Source organism: Phoenix dactylifera, unplaced genomic scaffold, assembly GCF_009389715.1.
Source record: "Phoenix dactylifera cultivar Barhee BC4 unplaced genomic scaffold, palm_55x_up_171113_PBpolish2nd_filt_p 000421F, whole genome shotgun sequence".
Lineage (NCBI taxonomy): Eukaryota > Viridiplantae > Streptophyta > Magnoliopsida > Arecales > Arecaceae > Phoenix > Phoenix dactylifera.
Genome location: NW_024067859.1, coordinates 215,320 through 237,959, shown reverse-complemented (window position 1 = coordinate 237,959; position 22,640 = coordinate 215,320). Strand labels below are relative to the sequence as shown.

General features: G+C 38.1%; 2 protein-coding genes across 3 annotated transcripts; one reads left to right on the top strand and one right to left on the bottom strand.

Annotated features, from left to right (window-relative positions):
- Positions 1-1,101: 1,101 nt before the first annotated feature.
- On the top strand, positions 1,102-14,696 carry LOC103699826 (pyruvate dehydrogenase E1 component subunit alpha-3, chloroplastic). 2 transcript variants are annotated; one of them, XM_026801935.2, is made up of 3 exons: positions 1,102-1,551; positions 1,684-2,482; positions 3,092-3,544. In XM_026801935.2, the coding sequence occupies exons 1-3, from the start codon at positions 1,312-1,314 to the stop codon at positions 3,121-3,123; spliced, it is 1,071 nt and encodes a 356-aa protein (XP_026657736.2). In that variant the 5' UTR covers positions 1,102-1,311; the 3' UTR covers positions 3,124-3,544. The 2 variants fall into 2 exon arrangements, with proteins under 2 accessions (XP_026657736.2, XP_038974746.1); XM_039118818.1 differs by lacking the exon at positions 3,092-3,544 and adding an exon at positions 14,113-14,696 and having other exon boundaries at positions 1,133-1,551.
- A 1,365-nt stretch (positions 14,697-16,061) lies between these two features.
- Positions 16,062-20,715, bottom strand: LOC120105998 (uncharacterized mitochondrial protein AtMg00810-like). The gene is made up of 4 exons (XM_039118815.1): positions 20,190-20,715; positions 19,859-20,084; positions 16,295-16,427; positions 16,062-16,190 (listed from the first exon to the last, which is right to left on the bottom strand). Exons 1-4 carry the CDS (start codon positions 20,713-20,715, stop codon positions 16,062-16,064), a joined length of 1,014 nt encoding a protein of 337 aa, XP_038974743.1.
- Positions 20,716-22,640: the final 1,925 nt, after the last annotated feature.

Genomic DNA, 22,640 nt, shown 5'->3' with positions numbered 1-22,640 from the left:
AGATCCGGCCCTCCTTCTAGCGCCAACTGTTGCTGGGGGTTCAAACCGAGAACGATTGGCACAGCGGTGTGAACGGGGTTCCCTTGGAATTGCTTCGGTTGCGCTCCACCTTCCGCCGGGGAACCTGCAAGCAAGCCTCGCACCACCACTGGGGTAGTGGGGGCCCTCCGACGATCAAGTTAGGGAAGATCGAAGGAGAAGGAGAGGTAGCAGGTAAGATGATACTCTGGAAAATCTTGCTTACCCTCCCCCTTCCCCCCCAGCCGCATATATACCAGGCTGGGGGGTTCTTTTGGGGATTGGTCATCGTGTGACGCGATGGGGTTGCCACTGACATGGCCGTTACAGGGCGTCGTGGGGCAGCGCTGGGTACGGCTATGGCAGGGCGTAGTGGAGTTCCGCTTTGTACGGCTGTTACAGGGGATCGTGAAACAGCGTCGGATACGGCCGTTGCAGGGAGTAGTGGAGCAGGGGGCCGCGGCGTGCCTCAGGGGAACAGTCTGTTGTTGTCAGAGATTGCCGACTCGGGGTCGGATTGCTGGATCAAGGGGCAGCCGACTCGGGGTCGGGCTGCGGAGCCGAAGATATCCGACCCAAGGTCGGATTGCTGGATAAAGGGGCAGCCGACTCGGGGTCGGGCTGCGGAGCCGAAGATATCCGACCCGAGGTCGGATTGCTGGATCAAGGGGCAGCCGTAGTCTTCCTGGGCGCGCGTGCCGGTCACGTGGGGCATGGTGGCTAAGTTCCCCCGTAACAATAATGTTTGAGAAAATAATTTTGGTATGTTTGGTTGATTATAGAAAAGCGACAGATTCTTGAGTGGTTTATATTTGGTTAAGCATCTACTTTTCTAAAAAAATATATTAAATATCTATTACTCATAGATTTTAATGGCTTAAGGATATTTTTGAAAAAAAATTAATTTTTAATAAGTAAGAAAGTAGCTCTTCTATAAATTTTTTTATAAAATATAAAAATTTACTTTTACAAAAATATTATTTTTTATTTTTTTAATTTAAAAACTTTAATCAAATAAAAAATATTTTTCTTGTTTTCCTATTGAACATATATTTTCCGGTCGTTCTCCGCGAACAAAACGAGTACTTTTGGCAGCTACTTTGATCGTTCGTTTGCCCGCGAATAAACCCAGCCGTTCGGGCGAAGTTTTCCACGTCTCCCTCCTCGGTCTCTCCGCCCTCCCCTCACTCCCCACCCTCGGTTTATATATCTCTCCGTCCCTCCTTGCCTTTTCCTCAGAAACGACGTCCCTCCTTAAGGAGAAGAAATCAGGAGGAGAAAGAGGAAAGAAAAATGTCCGCGTTCTCGGCCGTCAAGAGCCTCTCAACCCCGACCATCACCACCCGATCCACCCCCTCCTCCAACCCCAAACCCTCCTTCCCCTTCCCCTTTCCTTCCCCTGCCTCCGCTGGCGCCGGCAGCCTCCGCCACTCCGCCGCGATCCGACTCAACTCCTCCTCTCCCAGTCCCCTCCGCGCTGTCTCCTCTCATGTCCTCAGTGACGAGCAGCGCGTCACCTCCCCTTCCAACCACGTACCTCTCCTGCCCTCCATTCTCTAAATCCTAATCAATCGTATTAATCTTTTGATTTATCATCTAATCAAGGAATTTATATTTTTTGTGTGCGTATTCTTTTGATTTATCATGCCCCCCAAAAACCAAAAGGACAAGGCACTGGTAACCCGTCGGGAGGCGCTGGATCTGTACGAGGACATGGCGCTGGGGAGGTCGTTCGAGGACATGTGCGCCCAGATGTATTACCGGGGCAAGATGTTCGGCTTCGTTCACCTCTACAACGGCCAAGAAGCGGTCTCCACTGGCTTCATCCGCCTCCTCCAGCCCGGCGATGCCGTCGTCAGCACCTACCGGGACCACGTCCACGCCCTCAGCAAGGGCGTCCCGGCCCGCGCCGTCATGGCCGAGCTCTTCGGCAAGACCACTGGCTGCTGCCGCGGCCAGGGCGGTTCCATGCACATGTTCTCCGCCCCCCACAATTTCCTCGGTGGTTTCGCCTTCATCGGCGAGGGCATCCCCGTCGCCACCGGTGCCGCCTTCTCCTCGCGGTACCGCCACGAAGTCCTCAAGGAGGCATCCCCCAGCGGCGGCCTCGACGTCACCCTCGCATTCTTCGGGGACGGCACCTGCAACAACGGGCAGTTCTTTGAGTGCCTGAACATGGCTCAGCTCTGGAAGCTGCCCATTGTGTTTGTAGTCGAGAATAACTTGTGGGCGATTGGAATGTCGCACCTTAGAGCCACGTCCGACCCCGTCATCTGGAAGAAGGGGCCTGCATTTGGGATGCCCGGGGTGCCCGTGGATGGAATGGATGTGCTGAAGGTGAGGGAGGTGGCTAAGGAGGCGATTGAGAGGGCAAGGAGCGGAGAGGGGCCTACTCTTGTGGAGTGTGAGACCTATCGGTTCCGAGGGCACTCACTCGCGGACCCTGATGAGCTTCGAAAGCCTGGTGAGGATGTTGACTTTAAACTATGCGCCACTTTACCTTGTTGCATTGCTTTCGGTTTGATGTGCAAGTTTTTTGGATTCTTTATTTCCTACATAATGTTGAAGCATTCGAGTCTAAAGGGGATTATTAGAAAAAGCAAAAGATCTGGATGTTGTAGATAAGAATAATGAAGGTCTATGATAAACATTCTTGACTATGTGATAGAATTAGGCATAATTTGGGAAAAGAATATGATTCGGGCATGAACATATTATATGCCTCTTTTCCTATTCATAAATTAGCCGTTTGAATTATGAAAATTAATTGTTCAAGTAATTAATATGCTCATAAATCAGTGTGTTGTCACCTAATGGTTTCTAGTTATAGGATGAATGTTACGTTGGTGGTGCTTTAGGAATGGAGTTAGAATTTTTCTTTTTATTACGGTCGAGATTAGTATGTGGTATGATTATATGCTTCTTGCTCATTAGGAAGGAAGTTGCTTTGTGACATGTATATTAATTTTCTCTAGGCCTATTATTTTCTGTTTAGTCTCCAACTTGGAGGCAGCTTTGTTATGTATAATATTTTGATGGCTATTCACAGTCTTCCTCACTTTATCCTTCACAGGTCCCACTTCTACATACTCATTTCGAACTTGACCCCTTTGATTTTATTAAATGTCCACCATAGCATCCATACTTATGTGGATTCATATTATAAACAGCATTATTAGAATACTATGACACAGTGCTCAACCATTCCATTAAATTCTATTTGTATTCAACAATTGCAAACTGCCGGTTTTGGTTCTATTGTAGGCAACCATTCCTGACGTGAATCTCCATCTCTTTGTATAATAGATTAAGGTAGTGAAAGCAATGTTATTTGGGAATCCATTACCCATTGACCATGTCGTGGCTTGACTACAAGATATATTGTTCAATTGCAAGATGTGTTCCTTATTTCCCTGCATGTTTCTTTCAATAAATTGATCATGCGATCATTAGCGATCAATTCTTGCATGTACATAATTTCATCAGTTTTAGAGCACATCAGTGCTGGAAATAATTGTAGGAGACGACTCTGATTAATTGATGTACCTCTGGGTTTTAGGATGCTCAATGATGGTACATGAATCACTTCAAGAATATGAAGTAACATACACATGTATGTATATATATATGTATGTATGTATGTATGTATGTATGTATGTTTATAGTATGTATATAGTATGTATGTATTATGTATATATGTATGTATGAATCACTTCAAGAATGTATATGCTTAATGACGGTATATGAATCATTTCAAGAATGTAAAGTAACATATATATATATATATATATATATATATATATATATATATATATATATATATATATATATATATATATATATATATATATATATATATATATATATATATATATATATATGTATGTATGTATGTATGTATGTGTGTGTGTGTGTGTGTATATATATGTATGTATGTATGTATATGTATGTATGTATGTATATGTATGTATGTATGTATATATATCTATGTTTGTATATGTATGTATGTATGTATGTATGTATGTATGTATGTATATGGCTCCTGATGGTTTTAAAGGTCATATTAAATATCAAGATTGGTTAGAAGACTGCAGTCTAGAATTTCTAGGTGCAAGATCTTCTGGCTTTCTTGTAGAAATCAATAAATTACGTAAGTGGTAATCTTATGCAAGGATAGCAAAAGACATGTAGGAAATTAAACTGAAGAAGAGGGGGGAGGAAGAAGATCAAGAGAATGAATGAGAGGAGGAAGAAAATGAGAGGAGGCTGAAGATTAACTAAGAGAAGCAGAGAGGCCTGTTACTTTTCCAAATTTTAAAACCGAATTATGTTACATAAAAATCCCCTTAAATAAGAAGCATAATGCTATATAACCTTTAAAAACTTAAAGTAACCTTGTTAAGTGGCCAGCCCGCTTTGTTGTATCTCTATGTGTGGGAGAGAGAAGTGAGTGAGTGAGGGGGAGGGAGAGAAAGAGCGAGAGGTTTTGGAGGTAAGGATGTCTAAAGGGAACAAGGAGAACCTACTCCTCTTTTATCTCTAGTTGCAATGGGGCCCAATCTTTTAAATAAAGGCTTATGTGGAGATCATGATTTGCCTTATTGGACCATACCACCTAGTACCAGGCATATCACACTTCACCAACAGCGAACCAATACTTGGTACGGGAGCATACTGATTGTTGATATGATGAACCGACCCTTCTTGATACCATTCCAGCATGGTACTGGTACAGGTAACAAATTTAGTAATGTGAACCATGGTGGAAATAACTCCAAGTCATTGCCACCTAAGTGTACAAACTAGCTTTCTGATGACTTGGAACTTTCAAACTTAGCCTTACATGAATTAGATTACTAATATAATGATGTTGATAAACACTAGAAAACATAAAGTTTAGCAAAAAGGCTTCTGATTTAGATATAATTGTCAATCCTCCAAAAAATTGATTCTTAATATTGAATCAAATACATTGCAGCTTCCAATTGCATCAACTGCTCGAGTATAGAAAAGAAGCTAGCTTATGACCCTATCCTATACATTATCCAAGAATCCCCCAAGATGTAGAAGCTATTGCAATAGTAGGGGACTTCTTCATGATGCAATTACTGCCTTGTTCTTTCGATTGAAGAGACTTAAAGGTACAACCATAGAACTATCGAGCAGTGTTGTCATCCACAAGTCTTCATACTAAAACTATGGGTTTGCGAATGACATCTAAATATTGTAACTAGGGGATCCCAAAATAACATATATTTCATTGGGACAATAGGACAATCAACAAATTGTGGAACCTTTCCTCCTAGTCTAATAAATGAGTAGCATATCTTTGTAGTTGTAGTCCATGTTATTCTCGATCCAAGTTAAGGATAGGCCTCTGGATTCGAATTTCTTCTAGGCCCTACCTTTTAACGAACTCTATGAAGACTAGATTCAGGTGATTATATTAGAATTAGGCAATTGTGCAAAAAGTATCCCCCTTTATTTACTCTTATGTATGATGTGCCACTAAGGACAATGTATTGCCTCTTAAAGCACCCTCAAGCTCCACATGATGGATATCATCTTCATTCTTCTAAGCTTAATTCTCCTCATTTTACTCTTTAACAGTAGCAGTAATTGCCTACCTCCTAGGGCACACATTAGCAATTTATGTGGTCTTTGCACAAAGATAGCATATGACTTATGGTGCCCTTGTTTTTTCATTCACATGTTTTCTTGGTGCTGGTGCAAGATGAGCAAGTGTTTATGGATCAAGACTTTTTCACTTTTGCCGGGAATCTTCTCTTCTCCATTGGATTAAGACCCTTTAATCTCAAGCTAACAAAAACTCCTTTCCCCATTAGCCCAACTCATGCCGATAAAAGGGTACAAAAAGCAAGAAAGTGGGGACCCTCAAATCTTCTCCATCTTTCTGCTCCAATCCAAAGACTGTCTCATCATCTAGCTATCTGGCCAGTTAACTCTTTATTTTTATTCGCATGAATTCGAATTTATGGCTACCAAGACCAGATGCCATTGGCAACTAGTCAAACAGGCCATGTTCCACCCATGATCAGTCGGTCAAACCATGTCTATCTATCTGAATTGACACTTGACTCTTCCGCTTTCTGCCCGACACAACAGGCACAACCCAACTTGGGTTATCGGCAACAAGAGCCTCCTCTATAGCCGATCGATTCTTTTTCTTAATCCAATCAGGGTTATCCTAGTCTAACAAATCAAGAACCTTCTTTCCATATTTCTGGTCTATCTAGCTAGCCTAACTCAGGCTACCCTTTACAACCCAATGTAGGACATTATGACCAACCGTTGGACCAAAAAGTTTCCTTTGGTGTTAACCGTTGCTCCCCTCATCCAACCGAAAATGCATTTCATCCTTGGATCTTAAATTCCCGAGAAGATTTCGAGTGACAAGTCAGAGTTCACCCAAGCGGCTATAACTCAAAATGTTCTCTGGCAGCTATGTGCTATTATCCAAATGTAAGTCTACCACCCTGGTCCAAGATACCTAAGCTTGTGAAGCTTGATGGAAAAGGTGACCCACACACAATTTTAGGCATGTTTCCTCAAATGCTTAGCCTTGAGGTCCAGCACATTATGTTTAAGCAACTCTATCATTGTGTTGTCTAATCAACTTTTCTTAAATTTTCTCTTATATTCCACCTTATAATTCAGCACCCAAGTCTTCTCAGTATAAAATGAATCTGTGCGCGTGGGCAGTATGCTATGCGAAACCTCTTGGTGAGCTTTTATGAACTCATCCTTCTATTGTAGTTCACGATATTGAAGCTAAAGTCTTCTTGTATCCAAAGGAAATTATTCTCATGTTAATCTCCGAGGCACAGATTTCTCTATCTTTCTTCCCATTGGTCATCATGCAATTGCTTGCTCAGTACTTAATCTGCTTCCTTTAACTTAGCTATAGAAAAATTGAAATTTCCTCCCCTTGATAGTTGTCAATCGAAGAAAACACCACAACTGGATACCCAGTCCAAAGAGATCCCCTGATGCATTTGTCCGTAAAAGTCGAGCCACACATGTTTAGTGAATACTATATAGGTAATCTCTCATCTATCTCAGTGGGTCATTTGAAAAGGTTCAAACAGCCGTGTCCCTTGTGAAAACAAAACTATTTTCTTTTTGCTCAAGCATGATCTCAAGCTGGCATCTTATGTTGCCAGCCTGCCACATATTCTAGTCTAGATGTTTGATGTGTTCTTCCAACCATGCCGATAAAGTATCAAAATTTCTATTTCTCTTTCTTAATATTGGGCAGGGCCATGCGTCATGCAGCAAGGCATAACACCTGGGCCTTGAATGGTTTTAACTTAAAGCCACAGATCTTTTTTCTTTTCTTTTTTTTTTTTGTATGATGGGTTGGGGGTGGGGTTAAAGCTAACATCCTCTGAATTTCAGAATATTCGGTGTGGTCCTTTTCATGTGAAACAGTATCAGACCTAAGCGAGGTTATTTTAATTCTTTTCTGCTGGAACCTTTAGACTGTGGTTGCTGAGAAATGAAGGAAAAATAATTTGTTTCTCTAGTGGAAAAGAAAAGAACGTCAAGAATTTTCAATTGTTTGGTTGTAAGTAAGAAATCAAAGAGAAAGTTGTTGAAAAAAACCATTTTCTTATTGAGCTTTGATAACTCTTGTTTAAATTAAGCTGCACTCGAGATACCTTTATTTACTTTCTCAAAATCACTACCTCTTGGAGATAGAAAATTTCAGGATGGTTAGTGAAATTCTGGCCCAAAATTCTCTCGAAAATTTTCCTTTTGAATTTCCTTGCTAATACTAAACATTGGAAAAAGAATATTCTAATCATAACTTTCTTTTTCTTTCACTCTCTCAGCAACCAAATAGGGCCTTAGATGGGTATTAGTCAGTGACAAATGCTTGAGCATGCAATTTTTATGGCCGATGTCTATTTGGCATAAGATCAAAGTAGAATATGTCTGTGTTCTCATGAGTACACAATGCTTATTTTTATCATTTGAAAGATGTGCAAATTCTGCTTAGCTCTTTCGAATTATTAAACCGATCCAAATTTGAAAATTGGCGAATAGCTTGTATTTCTGCATTGTCTTTTATTCTTGGAACATGAATTACTGAACTGATGGTCTCGCTTGGGTCTCACTTGGTTTGTTATTTGCTTTTGTGGCAAGCTTGGGAGGGATTACTATTGTAAGAAAGTGGGAATTTTGTGATTGTGAGGTATTAAATTTGATAATAAAACTAGTAACAATTATTGACTAGTAATCATTATGTTGTGTTAATTCATGTTAGAAAAATCTGCAATTCATGTTGATGTCTGATGTAAGTTTGGGGCCAGACTATGATGTAGGGATTAGTTTCAGGGCTTAATTAAGTTTAGGATCACTCGTAAAAAAACTTGGAAACATAGATAAATCATTTACAAATAAACTTTAGTACTTTAGAACTGGAAACCTCAACCTTTCAGGTTCTTGATATAGCATTAAAGATCAACATATCTGGAAAGGTGTAAAAAAGGATATGCTATTGATCTAGACTATAAGACATGTCAGGACTCCAGAAAACAAGTACGATTTTAACTTGTGAACATAATTATTAAACAGCAATTGTTGACTTTTAACCTTGAAGAAATTCAAATCATGGGAGATAGCTTCTCTTAAAAAGTGGTGTTACAAATGCTCACTAACAGAAGACTTTGGGACTTGCCCTTAGTAGCTGAATATTTTACCTACACTGCTTTATGTGCATGACAATCTTGTTTCCTTTCCTGTTTTCTGATCACCCATCTCAAGTATCTCTACATCACTACATTCATCATCTTAGAATCAATCACTGTCTTACTAATATTATACTATTCATTGTCTTGTTTTTCATACCATCTGTTATGCATTTCTCTAGAACATGGAACCGTACTAATAAATTTTTAATATTTTACATTATTTTTTATGGATGTTTGTGTAGCCTGAATTCCTTGAGGACCCTGCTTTCTTATCCCTGCAGTTGAGCATGTTCCTGGACATACTCCTGTTCTAGTAATCAAGGCCATGCATGCAAACCTTGTTCATACCTAGTAAAAAAGAGAATCTATTGATTCTTTATGTATATTGTATATAAATGAGAGTGGAATATGCTTAAAAGATTCTTATGTCAAAATTCTTGACCAAAATGCCATGATTTTTTTAATTAATAAAACTAGCCAGAACATCCCTTTTTTTAAAAGAATAAATGGGAGTAAAGATTATGTGGACAGTTTTGATAATCATGTTATTTTTATTTTTTTAAAAAAATTCTCTAATTCTGGAGTTCGACTGAACATCCTTGCTCACACTCCTCATCTACAAAACAAACTCAAGCATCCATGATATTTAAAATTTTAAGTGAAAATCTGTTATTTTTTAGTCATGTTTTCTATTTAATTCTATTTATGCTTTAAACTGCATTCTATGTGCCTAGTTGCTAGTATAACATCAGTCATTAGCTTTGGTTGGTCTTGAGAAACCCCCCATATGATGGCTGGTCTTCCTTATGAATCTCGTGATTACCCATTTAACTTTGCATGTATATTCTTGCTTTGGTGATCCTAGATCACCAAAATCTCTATGGTTTCCTGGGAGTTTTTTTTTTGTGTGTGTTAATGTTATTGATATATATATTTCAGTAGATTTTAGTTTTGTATAGTGCAGGGACCATGCTGTTTAGATCAGGATCGGATCACGAATTGTAGAGAGGTCCAGATTGGATTGTGGATCATAAGTTTAAATATGAAAATTATAAAAAAGTAAAAAAAGTAAGTAACAAGTTACAAGAAAGAGGAGAAACTGATCATCAATGAGAAATCTGCTCGCTATTGACATTGTTTAGCACAATAAAGAAAGAAAATAGGGTTGAATTTGCTTAATAAGCAATATAGGGTCAAGGAGAGCTGAAAAGGGAGAGAATAGTTGTAAAACAAAATAACAAGAAAGAGGAGAAGGGAACAAGGGGTTTGCTGCAAATTATTTACAATCTTCCTCATAAAAATCTTAATCAACTTTTTGCTGCTAGCTAGATACATATTCTAATCGGAATCCTTTCCTTCTCTCTAAGCCAACCAAAACTTGCCTAAAATTGATTGAACCACTTCTTGATTGATAGAGACTTCTTTGTAATGGAGAACTAAGTTTAGCTAGCTAACCACCTATTTGCACCCGAATTCAAAGTCAAATTGAAATCTTTAAAAGGAAAATGAATCGAGAATATTTAAGCAGATCTTATGGTTTGAGTACCGTCAAGATTGTTTTATGGTTTGTTGATGCAGATCTTATGATTCAAATCATAGATCGGCCGATTTTAGCAACACTAGCATTGAATAACTTACTACATTGATTGAAGTGATGTGAGCTAATTGAGACTCTCCTAACCTCAAATAAATCTCCAACTTCTCATTCCCCAAATGCTCTATCTCGCTAATAAGATTTTGGTTTTGTTACTTACCACTAACCATTTGCATGCCTAATGCACAGCTAATTGGTGATAGACAATTCGATATGCCTCAGGGTCTCTTGACAATCTTGCTTGGAAAGTCATAAATATGTACATACCTCATTACATAATTATATATGTATGTATATATGTATATGTATGTATATATGTGTATGTATGTATATATGTATATGTATGTGTGTGTGTGTGTGTGTATATATATATTTATATATACATAGAGAGAGAGAGAGAGATTGACTATGCTCCTCTTGAGGATATCTATTTCTCTCGACTTCAAAAATAATAATAAGGAATCCAATTCAAGGATTATGATCTATAAGGTTGAGTCATATGTTTTGGTGGTCTTTAACCTATGCATCATGTGGAAACAAAAAGTGGATGGCTTCTATTTTGCTGGTGTGCTAAATACATGATAAAGTATTTAAATTGATTATCTTTCTTATTGATCATGATCTACATATATCGATAGATTTTAATGCTTAAAACATAACAAAACATGGTCTTATATCATTTTAGTCGGTTTTATTGCACCCAATTGATGTATAGGTTAGAGATCACTAAAATATGTGATTTTTGGTTTCTTAGCATTTTTAATGATATAGATCATGATCATTAAAGCCCCAAATTCCTCTTCTCACTATCCTAACTGGTTTTTCTCTACTTATTTCTCCTCTATCAACCTCCTTCTCTAACAACCTTATTCAACTCTAATCTTAATCTTCTATTTTAATTTTTATATTCTATTTTATTTTATACTTATATTATTTTTATTTTTGTTTGTTATTTCATTCTTTATGCAGAATCATGATACTTTTTTGTTATTATCTTAGCTAATATTAATTATTTCTGTTACTAAATGTGCATCACATGTACCTGTATCCTAGTGTATGTAAAAGCATCAACGTACTATATATGTAGGTATTTTCTTGTAAGTTCATTTGATAAATGACACATAAATGCTACTAAGTGAGGAGCGCAAGGTTGCATTTGAAGTGAAAAACATAAAGTCAACATATTAAACAACCGACCATGAAAGGTCTTTTTTTTTTAATCATAGAACCAAGCTAGACATTGAGGAAGCTCTGCTATCTTTACGACTTGAGCTTGGACTATAAACCATACATGCTGATTTTCATATGCTTTGTTAATAAATTTAATGTAGAATCTTTAAACTAATGTATATCTTGTTTATGCTTTTTAATTGTTTACAACTTTGCATTCATTCATCGTGCTTGAAGGAATATTGAAATCTTGGTTTGTTAAAGTAACATCAAATTTGTTCATATGAATGAAGTAGTATGAACGAAGAATGATTGACTATTTGTGATGTAAATGGCATGGTTGCCTTGGTGACGCTGTGAGATAGGCTAACTCCATGGTCTAGGGCTTCCTAACTCTTTGACAGTTTGTAGCTGACTTTGACTGGAACGAAGTTAGGGTTTTAGTCATTGACTCAATTACGCACAACTCTAATGTAAAAGACAAGTTCCTTGGCCAAAGTTGCTAAAACCCTCATGATGAAATCTCTACTCCTCTTAACTTCATTGCTTAATATGTTTAAAAGCCCAAGATTTTTGTTGGATGGTTAGAGAATAAGATAACCTAAAATAAATGGATTAATATTTAAAACTCACTTTACTCTGGAGTAAACTGTTCCACCCTATGGGTTCAAAAGAGTAACGTGGCGCTCTACCTAAGGAATGGAGTACCGCCCCAAATTGTATCGAGGGCGGATCGGCACGGTTCCACATTTTGGTTCGAGAATTCCAACAAGGAAGGGGGAGAGGGAGGAGAGAGAGGAATGGAGGGAGAGAGGCAAGGTTCGCCATCTCCATACCAGATCTCGTACCGATACCACTAGCACTATGTCAGTACTATACAGTTCGGAGTTTTTTCGACATACGAAGTGTCGGTACGCCACTCCTACTGAGTACCGGTACCAAATCGGTATGGTATGATACGCTCCATAACAATCTGGTTTGGGCCGGTACGACGAACCATAAAGAGAGGGGGCTCCTCGAAAGCCCTCTTAAGAAATATCAAAAAAAATTTAGGGATAGAGCCCTTGCGGCCCACCATCAGCAGAGAAGATGAGGGCTTGCAAGCCTCTCTCTTTTTCACTCACTCTCTCCTCTTGGCCTCCCTCCCTTCCCCTCCCTCTTCCTTTCTCCCTCTCTTGTCCTCTCTCTCTCCTCTCCCCTTCCCTCGTTGGCTCTGGCTGTGCCGATATGGTCGGGGATGAAATGTCACATATTGTACCATACCATACCACTGAGCAACTGGTATAGATCCATGTATCGACACAGCCAATCTTGACTCTACCTTTCAAAATGCCTACTTTTCCCCTGTAAAAAAGTTAGAAGATATTTGGCAAGAATAGCCAGAACAAGAGGGTTGAAGTGGCTTCATTCCATTTTACACCCTAGCAAAAACAATCTAGAAAGGCTACTTTTAGCATCATTATCATCCTAGTAGCTAGAATTTTTGACCTAGAATAATATATCCGCTTTGAAATCTCTCCGAAATCTCAAATCCGCACCCTCTGCTTTTGTCCTTGATGTTTTTTTGAATATCTTCTTCCCTGCATCCCAACCCACACTGCTCATTCCCATCCTGATTTTGGCAACTAAATTATAATATCCTTCATTACAGCATCTTAAATTTCAAATCACTTAGGAGAATAGTTGTCTTCTATTTCTTAGTTAATAACAAGGTTTTAGGTATTGGTTGGATGGTGGGGCATCCCACGTTCCCAAGTGTCGTAAAGTAATGGGACATGCACTATCCTGAGTGCGCGGGGCATCCCATTCAATGGTAAAACCAAGTTGGCCCTGTCCCACGGTATTTAAAATCTTCTGGTTGTACTTATAGTATGAATTGCATTTATAAATCACTCATGAAGTGTTCTATTTATCAGAAAACTGAGAAAACACTTCTGGCTCTGGCTTTTTATCTCTACTTTTGCTTGATATGGTTATAACAAATAAATTAAAGCAAATGAATAATTGTACTCTGATATGTTTCAAATTCATGCTTGTATACTCTGTCACACTTGAAAAACGAACAGTTTTAGTGTCAACCAACAAGTCTTTTCCCATCAATGTGAGGTCAGGTTTATGGAGAGATTTATTCTGTAAAAAGTGTTCACCAACCTGCAATCGAGCATTAACTTTCATCTGTACACTTGTATTATCTTCCACTTTCACATACTCTCTCTCTCTCTGTGTGTGCTTTTACATTGTAACTGAAGTGAATCTGTGCCTCACTACTTGTTTACTCAAAGTGTTTTGCACATGCTTCCTGTTAGATATATCCTTTAGCATCTTAACTAATCCTCGAAAATTAAATTAGTTCTGACACTTATCAGTCATAAAGTTACTGGTAATCATCTTGCAATTATATAAAACAAAATACAAAGTCACGAGCTGAGTGGGTTGTCTGTTCTTGTTTGTCTGCAACCATGAACCTATAAAAAGCTCTTTAATTTATAATTTCTGATAGGGTTCATAGACATCATTAATACGTAAGATCGCTGAACTTCTATGAACTAGGTATCCCCGAATTTCTGTCAACTTAGAAACTGTTTGTCAGAAGCTTAAAGTCTATTTTGGCAGATGAGAAAGCTCACTACACTGCAAGAGACCCCATTTTGGCCTTGAAGAAATACATTCTTGAACATGATCTGGCCAGTGAGTCTGAGCTGAAGGGTATCGAGAAAAAGGTAGATGATGTGATTGAAGATGCTGTAGAATTTGCAGATGCAAGCCCATTTCCTCCTAGAAGCCAGCTACTTGAGAATGTGTTTGCGGATCCCAAAGGTTTTGGAGTTGGCCCTGATGGGAAGTACAGGTGTGAGGATCCCAAATTCACCGAAGGTACTGCTCAAGTCTAAGGTTTTGTTTATTTGATTACATTGTCAGTTTGAGAATTTTGTTTCCTGTAACATGATGTGTTTCTGTCCTCTCAAGTCAACTTTTGTTTATTTATTTATTTGTAGAAATACTACCCTTTTTCTCCCAGCCAATTTGTTATTCCATTTTTTTAGTGTTGTTGAATCTACATCTGTTTTGAACAGATGATCAGTTCTGTTTCCAGATATATACAGGGTGTTCTGACATTTTGATTTCACAATCAGATCTATGCTGTTGCACGTGTTTTAACCCGAGATAAAGTGGAATATTGAATTTTGAAACTTGTAGATGATGATTGATCCAAGATTTTCAAACTCAGTTGTGTTTGTGGGATTTTCTCGTACTAGGCTTTGTGACTAACTTCCTTTTAGGTAGCACTTTTCTTGTCTCTGAAAATACTTGTGCGTTCCATTGAGGGTGTGTTTGTTTGCTTGTAAGCATTAGTGTCAAAACTTGCTTCAACTATTTGTTTGTAGGATGTTGGTGTATAGGAGCTCCACTTTTTAAGACATTAAGTATCATTAAACAGTCATTTCAATATTGTTCGAATGGTTCATCTGTAAGGAGAAAAAGAATGAGAGAACATGAAATGCTTTCCCCAGGGGTTAACTAGGAGCATGACAGTAATCGGAGCTCAGTTATGGCAAAACAAATATTTCTAAGTTTACTTTTGTCCAAACTTCAGTTGGGACCTCTTATGGAAAATATTATGCCTTAAAACCATTGTTACTGTATTCTCTGAGTTATTTAAACTTTTTTATTATTTATGATTTTTATGATTCTCCAAATTATTCCTCAAAACGGATCAATCTAGAACTATTCAATTATTCTTGGATTATACATGAATTTTATGATTTATTCAACAGACTTTTTATGACTAATTTAAGAAATTTTGTGTTATAAGTTAATGATATATCACTGGCTGCATGGATGTTTTTTGCCATCATATTTATTTTTACATTTCCTAAACTTATTTTTTGAGTTAATAAATTTTAAAATATTTTTGTAAGTCTTTTTAGTTTTACTATTTTTCTAATTTTTAGCTATATGAATTCTTCCTAATTTTTGCTGAATTTTCAGATTTTTCTCGAATTCTGATTTAGCTGAATTGTTCTCAGACTTGTGACTACTATGCCTGAGGAAAGGAGTTCTGGAATGGTTCCAGAATGGTTGCGCTCTTGCATGGAAGTTCACAGCCTGGATAATGTAAAATAGCACAAGTAATTCACCGGAGCATCTAGTCCAACATAGAAATCATGTTGTCATACTGTGTAGCACCTAACATCGGAATAGGGCCTGCAAGAGACAGCATGGTTGGACTGCATGTATAGATTCAAAACAGCTACAACAGTTAAAACAGGGCTTTCCAAAACTATGATAAAAGCAGGCCATGAGGAGTTGGAATTAGTATCGAACCCTAAAGAGCATCATGACCATATCATAGTGATGGAAAAGCTTATCATAGGAGATGTGCCAGTGGACTGCAAGAAATTGATGCTTGCACATGTACTCAAACTAAACACTGCTACAATGGTATAATCAACATCTTCCAGTAGCTTAGGCTGATTAAGTAGAATTATAACGCATCCCCTAGGCCTTAACCAAAGGCAGTGAACACCTAAAGGAGATAAATTGAAAGTGCAGCTTCGCAGTCAACTGATGCAAGCAGCCAAACCGAGTAGATAAAGGATGATTAGACCAATAGCGAAAAACCCAGCAAGCATCCGCAATGCTTTCACCAGCCAGCCTGCAATCTCCTGAAAATCCTTTTCATGGCACACCTGGATGAGAGAGACAGAAAAATAACAAACATAGAATATATAGGCAGCAGCATATGCATACATGTTAATATCAGCTGCCATCGTCTATTCCGAGTATAGCACACATTCCAGCAATCAGCCTTTAAAGTAGCAGACAAGTCCGTAGGCAATTCAATATCACCCGTTAGAGCAAGTTTCGCCATAAAATAAGCTGCTTGATTGCCGTCACGGTTAGTTTGGAATACAATGATCCGCTTCCTGGTTGATTTCCAGGTTTGAATATCACTTAACAGAGGGAAATGATGACATCTACATACGGAAGAGTTAGTTATCCATTTGACCATAGTTATAAAATCCTCTTCCAACCGAAGATGCAGTGCCTATGGTTCAGCAGCAGCAACATGAAGCCCTAGCCAAGCAGCGACCAACTCAGCATAAAGGAACCGACGAAGGGAGCAGTAATTTGCCCCTAGCACTAATTAAGAGGTCTGTATGATCTCTAATTACAAACCTAGCCGCTGATTTAGTCTCCATTGCTGCAGCATCAATATTTATTTCACGAACTCCAAAGGGAGGGGGCATCCAAGATACAAAAAGGTTATTAGAGTTCGTAGATGATTGTTGGAAACCATCCTAGTGCCTTAAAAGAAGAGGTAGCAAAGGGTGCTGCTGAGGGAATAACAAAGCAATAAGCTTTCTTTACCAGCTGGATGGGAGAAGGAGCCTATTGGAAGATTGTTTCATTATGAGCCAGCCAAATCAACCATGCAACACAAGCAAGCAAAGATCTAAATCCTGCCTCCACCTAGGCTGCACTAAGGCCGGCAAAGACTGGTTGAAAACCTTGCTTGCACATGCATTGCAACTGATCCCAGCAACTCGCGGCAAACAATAAGATATAATAACATAATCACTATCCTCCATCAATGATTTACAAGGATCACAAAATTGGTTGGTATTCAGCATCTATGATTGCCTCTCCTGTATAGAAGCTGTTTACATGGTAATCAGTCCCATAGCAGCCTCCACCAGAAGGTTTAACCCTCATTGGTACGTTCAATTTCCAAACCCACTGTATGGAGCTCCAGCTGACACTAGTGGTTTGACCAAGCTATACATGTCTTTAGGAGAGACTTGATTGAGTCTACTTGATCCCCAACATAGCTGATCAGGCCAATCTCCTTATGCAAAAGGGATGCAGCAAATGTTAAAAAGGTTCATCATATCAGCGGAGAACAGGGAAGCCAACAAGTTCCAATCCGATTAATGGTCATGGCCAACGAGATCTTGCAGTTGAACGTCCGCACTGCAAACTTACACATTCAAGTAAGTAGGCCACAGAATAATGAGAGGGGTTGTAGAGAGCAAAGGGTCCTTAAGGATATTTATAACTGTACCCGTCCCAAGTGTCCAAATAAAATGGGGCTGAATCAGAGGGCCACACCCACAAATTCTCCACCAAATAGGGGAGTATCAATGCGGTTTTTGATAATTTTGCCATGTGCACATGAAATGATATTTAGCATAAACAAGCTTGGCCCACAGTGAGTTTTGGCGAAGCACAACTTGGGCCGCAAGCGTACATAGGAAGGCCTTTCGCCTAGCACAACTTGAGCTTTTGGCATACGAATTAAGATGGAGCGCCAGTCGATCCCAGGAATTTCCCCCACATGAAAGGCCAAACTAGCAAGAAATGATAAAGGCACCGGAACTGGTGATAGCCATCACCTTTTCCAATATAAAATTGAAATCTGAACGAACCAGTGGCATATGGGACCTCCAAATACTTCCAAACACCCCTCTTTTGGCCATTTGAAAGGGGATCCTGATTTAATGTTTAAGTGAACGTGGAGTAGCACGACTGAAAGTAATATATTTGTCCGCATTAATTGCTTTTCCTGAGAGAGAACAACAGGAATCCATAATTGAGAGTAAACAATATTATCCTCTATGGTTGCCCTTGTGACCAGCAAATAATCATCCGCAAAAAAGACTATGAGATTGCAGGTCCTCACAGAGCCAGTTGATAAGCCTTTGAGCATATACTTTGGACTGCAAAATATAAAACCCTGGAAAACAGAGCATATTAAAAATAAATATGGTGAAAAGGGACAGACTTGTTTGAGGCCCATAACTGGAGAGGACCAAGAATTAGGCAAGCCATTGATCAATAAGGCAAACTGAGAGTTTAGAATACGTGGCTGCACCAAATGAATAAACTTAGCATGAAATCAACTTGAGCAAGGACTTAAATAAACATGGACAATAAACATGATTATAGGCTTTTTCCATATCCAGCTTTACCATCATCAAACGCTAAGAGGAAGAAGCCCGCATTAAGGAATGCATCAGCTCCTGATTAAGAAGAATCTGGTCAATAGTATTCCGACCCTCAATGAAAGCCTCTTGCTCCGGTAAGATGATATTGGATAGAATAGGCTTTAACCTATTCACTAGAATTTTGGCCACAATTTTGTATATAGTATTATAGCGACTTATACATCTGTAATCATCAACTCCTTCAAGGTTGTTCTTTTTGGTTATTAAAGTGATGTATGTTCCTTTCTAGGCCTAGGCATTCTAGCAACTCTATAGAAGAATTGAATAGATTGAATAACCTCCATTTTAATGACAAGCCAAAATTTATGAAAGAAGAAATTTGGCATGCGCACTCGGAACAACCTCCACTAGCACTAGTCTAGAACTGTTTTTCTTTAAAACATATTGACAAAGAAAAAACAAGTCAAAGATACGTTCTCAAGTTTCAGCTTGAGATAGTCTGCGCCAGATGGTTTCCTCTGGCTTTTTTTTTTATCTCAGCAATTACAGAATTTAGATCTTGACATAGACAGATGTCAAGCCTAGCAATCACTTTCTGGTACGCCAATAATATACGTTAATAGTATATGTTTTGCTCCATGAAATTCCTAGTATGAGGTTGGTAACCTAAACTAAGAAACAAGAATGGGCAGGAGGATAGACTAAAGGTAACATAGAAATACAATATCCATCTGATAGCAAGCAGCAGGCATGATGCACCTGACCAATGTAAAAGAGAGGACCATCAGCAGATATATTAATTTGGTTCCACGAAACAGTCAGAATGATCGTTCCAGTCCTTTATGATTTGTAACTATTTCTTTTACAATTATTATGTGATAAATGCACCTAATTTTGGTTGTTACGCTTGTAATTTTCTCTGGGAGATGGAGCTGAAAGTTGAATGCGGTTTTGGTGGGGTTGGTGGAGGTGGAGATCTTGTTGGTTGTCTAAAGAATCTGAATTAAAGTTTCTGATTTAATCAAACTTGAGTTGCTACAGCAGAGCTCATAAATCAGATGCGCAGAGAGTAACATAGGCAATATTCTAAAGGGCTTTTTCTTATGTCTTGAAATCTTCCTTCTGAGACAGCAGGGCTTACAAATTTTTAAAAACACATTGCACAGTTCTAAAACATTAAAGAGAGCAGACATGATCATAGAGAAATGAAGAGACACATTGACAATACAACTTGGACTACATAGGAAAGACAATAGTAATTAAAACAAGTTCTAAGTGCATTAACTTCCAACACTCCCCCTTAATGCACTTTCTTCACAACTCCATTGAGATTTCTGAGATAACAAAACTTGTGCTTTGGGAGTGCCTTTGTCAATATATCTGCTAGCTGCTCTTCACTCTTGCAATACCTGAGCTGAATTTCACCATTCTCTATGGCTTCCCTTATGAAATGGTATTTGATTGCAATCTTGGTACGATCATGATTGATTGGATTTTTCCCAATAGCAATGGCTGATTTGTTGTCACAAAACAATATGGTTTTTTCTTCTTGTCTTTCTCCAATGTCTTCAAGAATTCTTCGCAGCCACACAGCTTGTGAAGTTGCTTTTGCTGCAGCTATATATTCTGCTTCTGCTGAAGATTATGCCACAATGTTCTGCTTCTTAGATGCCCATGAATATATGCCTGAACCAAGAGAAAAAACATAGCTACTTGTGCTCTTCATATCATCCAAACAACCGGCCCAATCACTGTCACTGTAACTAATTAGATTCGAACATTCTCCAGCCTTGTAAAGAATCCCATAATCAAGAGTGCCTCTCAAGTATCTAAGAACTCTTTTCCCAGCTCTATAATGGTTATGACTTGGTTCTTGCATGTAATGGGAAAGTAAATTTGCAGCAAACATTATGTCTGGTCTAGTAACTGTAAGATACAAGAAATTATCAACTAAACTTCTATACATTTTAGCATCTGCCTTCTTAGCACCATCATCTTTCTTTAACTCTTCATTTGCAACCAAGGGAGTAGAAACTGACTTGCATCTGTCCATCTTGAATTTTTTAATAATGCCTTCTGCATACTTCTTTTGAGAAATGAAAATCCCATTTTGTGTTTGGGATACTTCAATTCCTAAAAAATAATGCATTAGCCCCAAGTCGCTCATTGCATAAGCCTGCATCATATCTCTTTTGAACTCTTGAATCAAGCTTTCATCATCACTAGTAAAAATTGAGTCATCAACATAAATTGAGATTATCAACATGGAAGCTTTTTTCTTCATGACATAGAGAGTGGGTTCACTTTGGCTTTTCTCAAAGCCCTTCTTGGTGAAGTACTTGTCAATCTCACTATACCAAGCTTGTGGAGCTTGCTTCAGCCCATAAAGGGCCTTTTTAAGTTTGTACACTTTATGTTCTCCCTCTTTCACCAAGAATCCTGGTAGTTGCTCAACCTATATCTCTTCTTCAAGTGTCCCATTTAGAAAAGTAGATTTGACATCGAGCTGGTATATTTTCTAGCTTCTTTTAGCAGCAAGAGCAATGATAGTTTTTATAGTTTTAAGTCTTGCAACTGGTGCAAAAGTTTCATAGAAGTCAATACCTGGTTTTTGCGCAAATCCTTTGGCGACAAGCCTTGCTTTGTGCTTTTGAATGCTGCCATCTTGATTAAACTTAGTCTTGTATATCCACTTCACTTCAATTACATCTCTTCCTTTAGGCCGATCAACAAGCTCCCATGTATGTTTTTTTTCTATATACCCACTTCTTCTTCTATTGCCTTGACCCCAACTTCTTGTTGTTCTGCTTCTTCAAAGCTTTCAGGTTTTAGGATAGAGAAATTGCATGCCTCATACACTTCACTTAGACTTTGCATCCTTCTTGGAGGACTTTCAGGTGAAGAGTTGATGGAATAAGACAATCTCGAGCTTGAGCTTGGACTTGATGGGGGTGTAAATGACTGAGAGGAAGCTTCATCATCTAAAATTGCTAGGCTTTGTTTCTTATTATAATTCTATTTTCATTTAGTTTCTTTCTGTAAACCCATTTAGTTTCAATAATAGAACAATCCTTAGGTCTACTTACCAGTTTTTATACATTATTTCTTTTAAATTGATTAAGTTCTTCTTGCATAGCATTTAACCAATTATGATCTTGTTCAGCTTCTTCTATTATTTTAGGTCCAATTTGAGAAACAAATGCTAAATAATTATAAATATCTTTCATAAATGATCTAGTTCTTACCCCATGTGAAGGATCACTAATAATTAATTCTTTAAGGTGGCCATGAAACGTATCTCCATTTTCTAGGTAAGTCATATCTATCTTGAGATTGCTATTATGGCTGATCATCTTCTTCTTGATCATCACCTTCATTTTTTTGTTCTTGATCCATTGCATTTTGTGTTGATCTGTCCTTCAAAGTGAGGTCCTTTATTTCTTTGCTTAATGAATCTGCCTTATCATCAAGATCTTTTTTCTTTCTTGAAAGAAGGTCATTAGTTTTATCAAAAATAACATGATGGACTCTTCTACCATTAAAGTTCTTTTATTGAATACTCTATATGCTTTGCTAGATGAATAGTATCCGAGAAAGATTGCTTCATCTGATCTGGCATAAAATTTTTCTATATCATCTTTTCCACTGTTAAGCACAAAACATTTACACTCGAAAATATGAAAATATCCAATTTTAGGTTTCTATTTTTCTAAAGTTCATAAGATGTTTTCTTCAATGAAGGTCTGATAGAAACTCTATTTAAAATGTGATAAGCTATATCGATTGCCTCAGCCCAACAATATTTTGGTAGATGGCTTTCACAAAGCATAGATCTAGCCATTTTTTCAAGAGTTCTATTTTTTCTTTCAACCACCCTATTTTGTTGAGGTATTTTATGTGCAAAAAAATTGTGTTCAATTCTATTTTCATTAAAAAAACTTTCAAAATTATGAATTTCAAATTCAGTTTCGTGATCACTTCTTATTTTAAGAACTTTCATATCTTTTTCAGTTGAAATCTTAATTTGCAATTTTGTAAATGCAAGAAATGTTTCATTTTTATGTGCAAGAAATAACACCCAAATAAATCTAAAAAAATTATCAATAATAACAAATCCAAAATATTTGCCACCAAGACTCGAAGTACTTGTTGGCCCAAATAAATTCATATGCAACAGTTCTAATGGCCTAG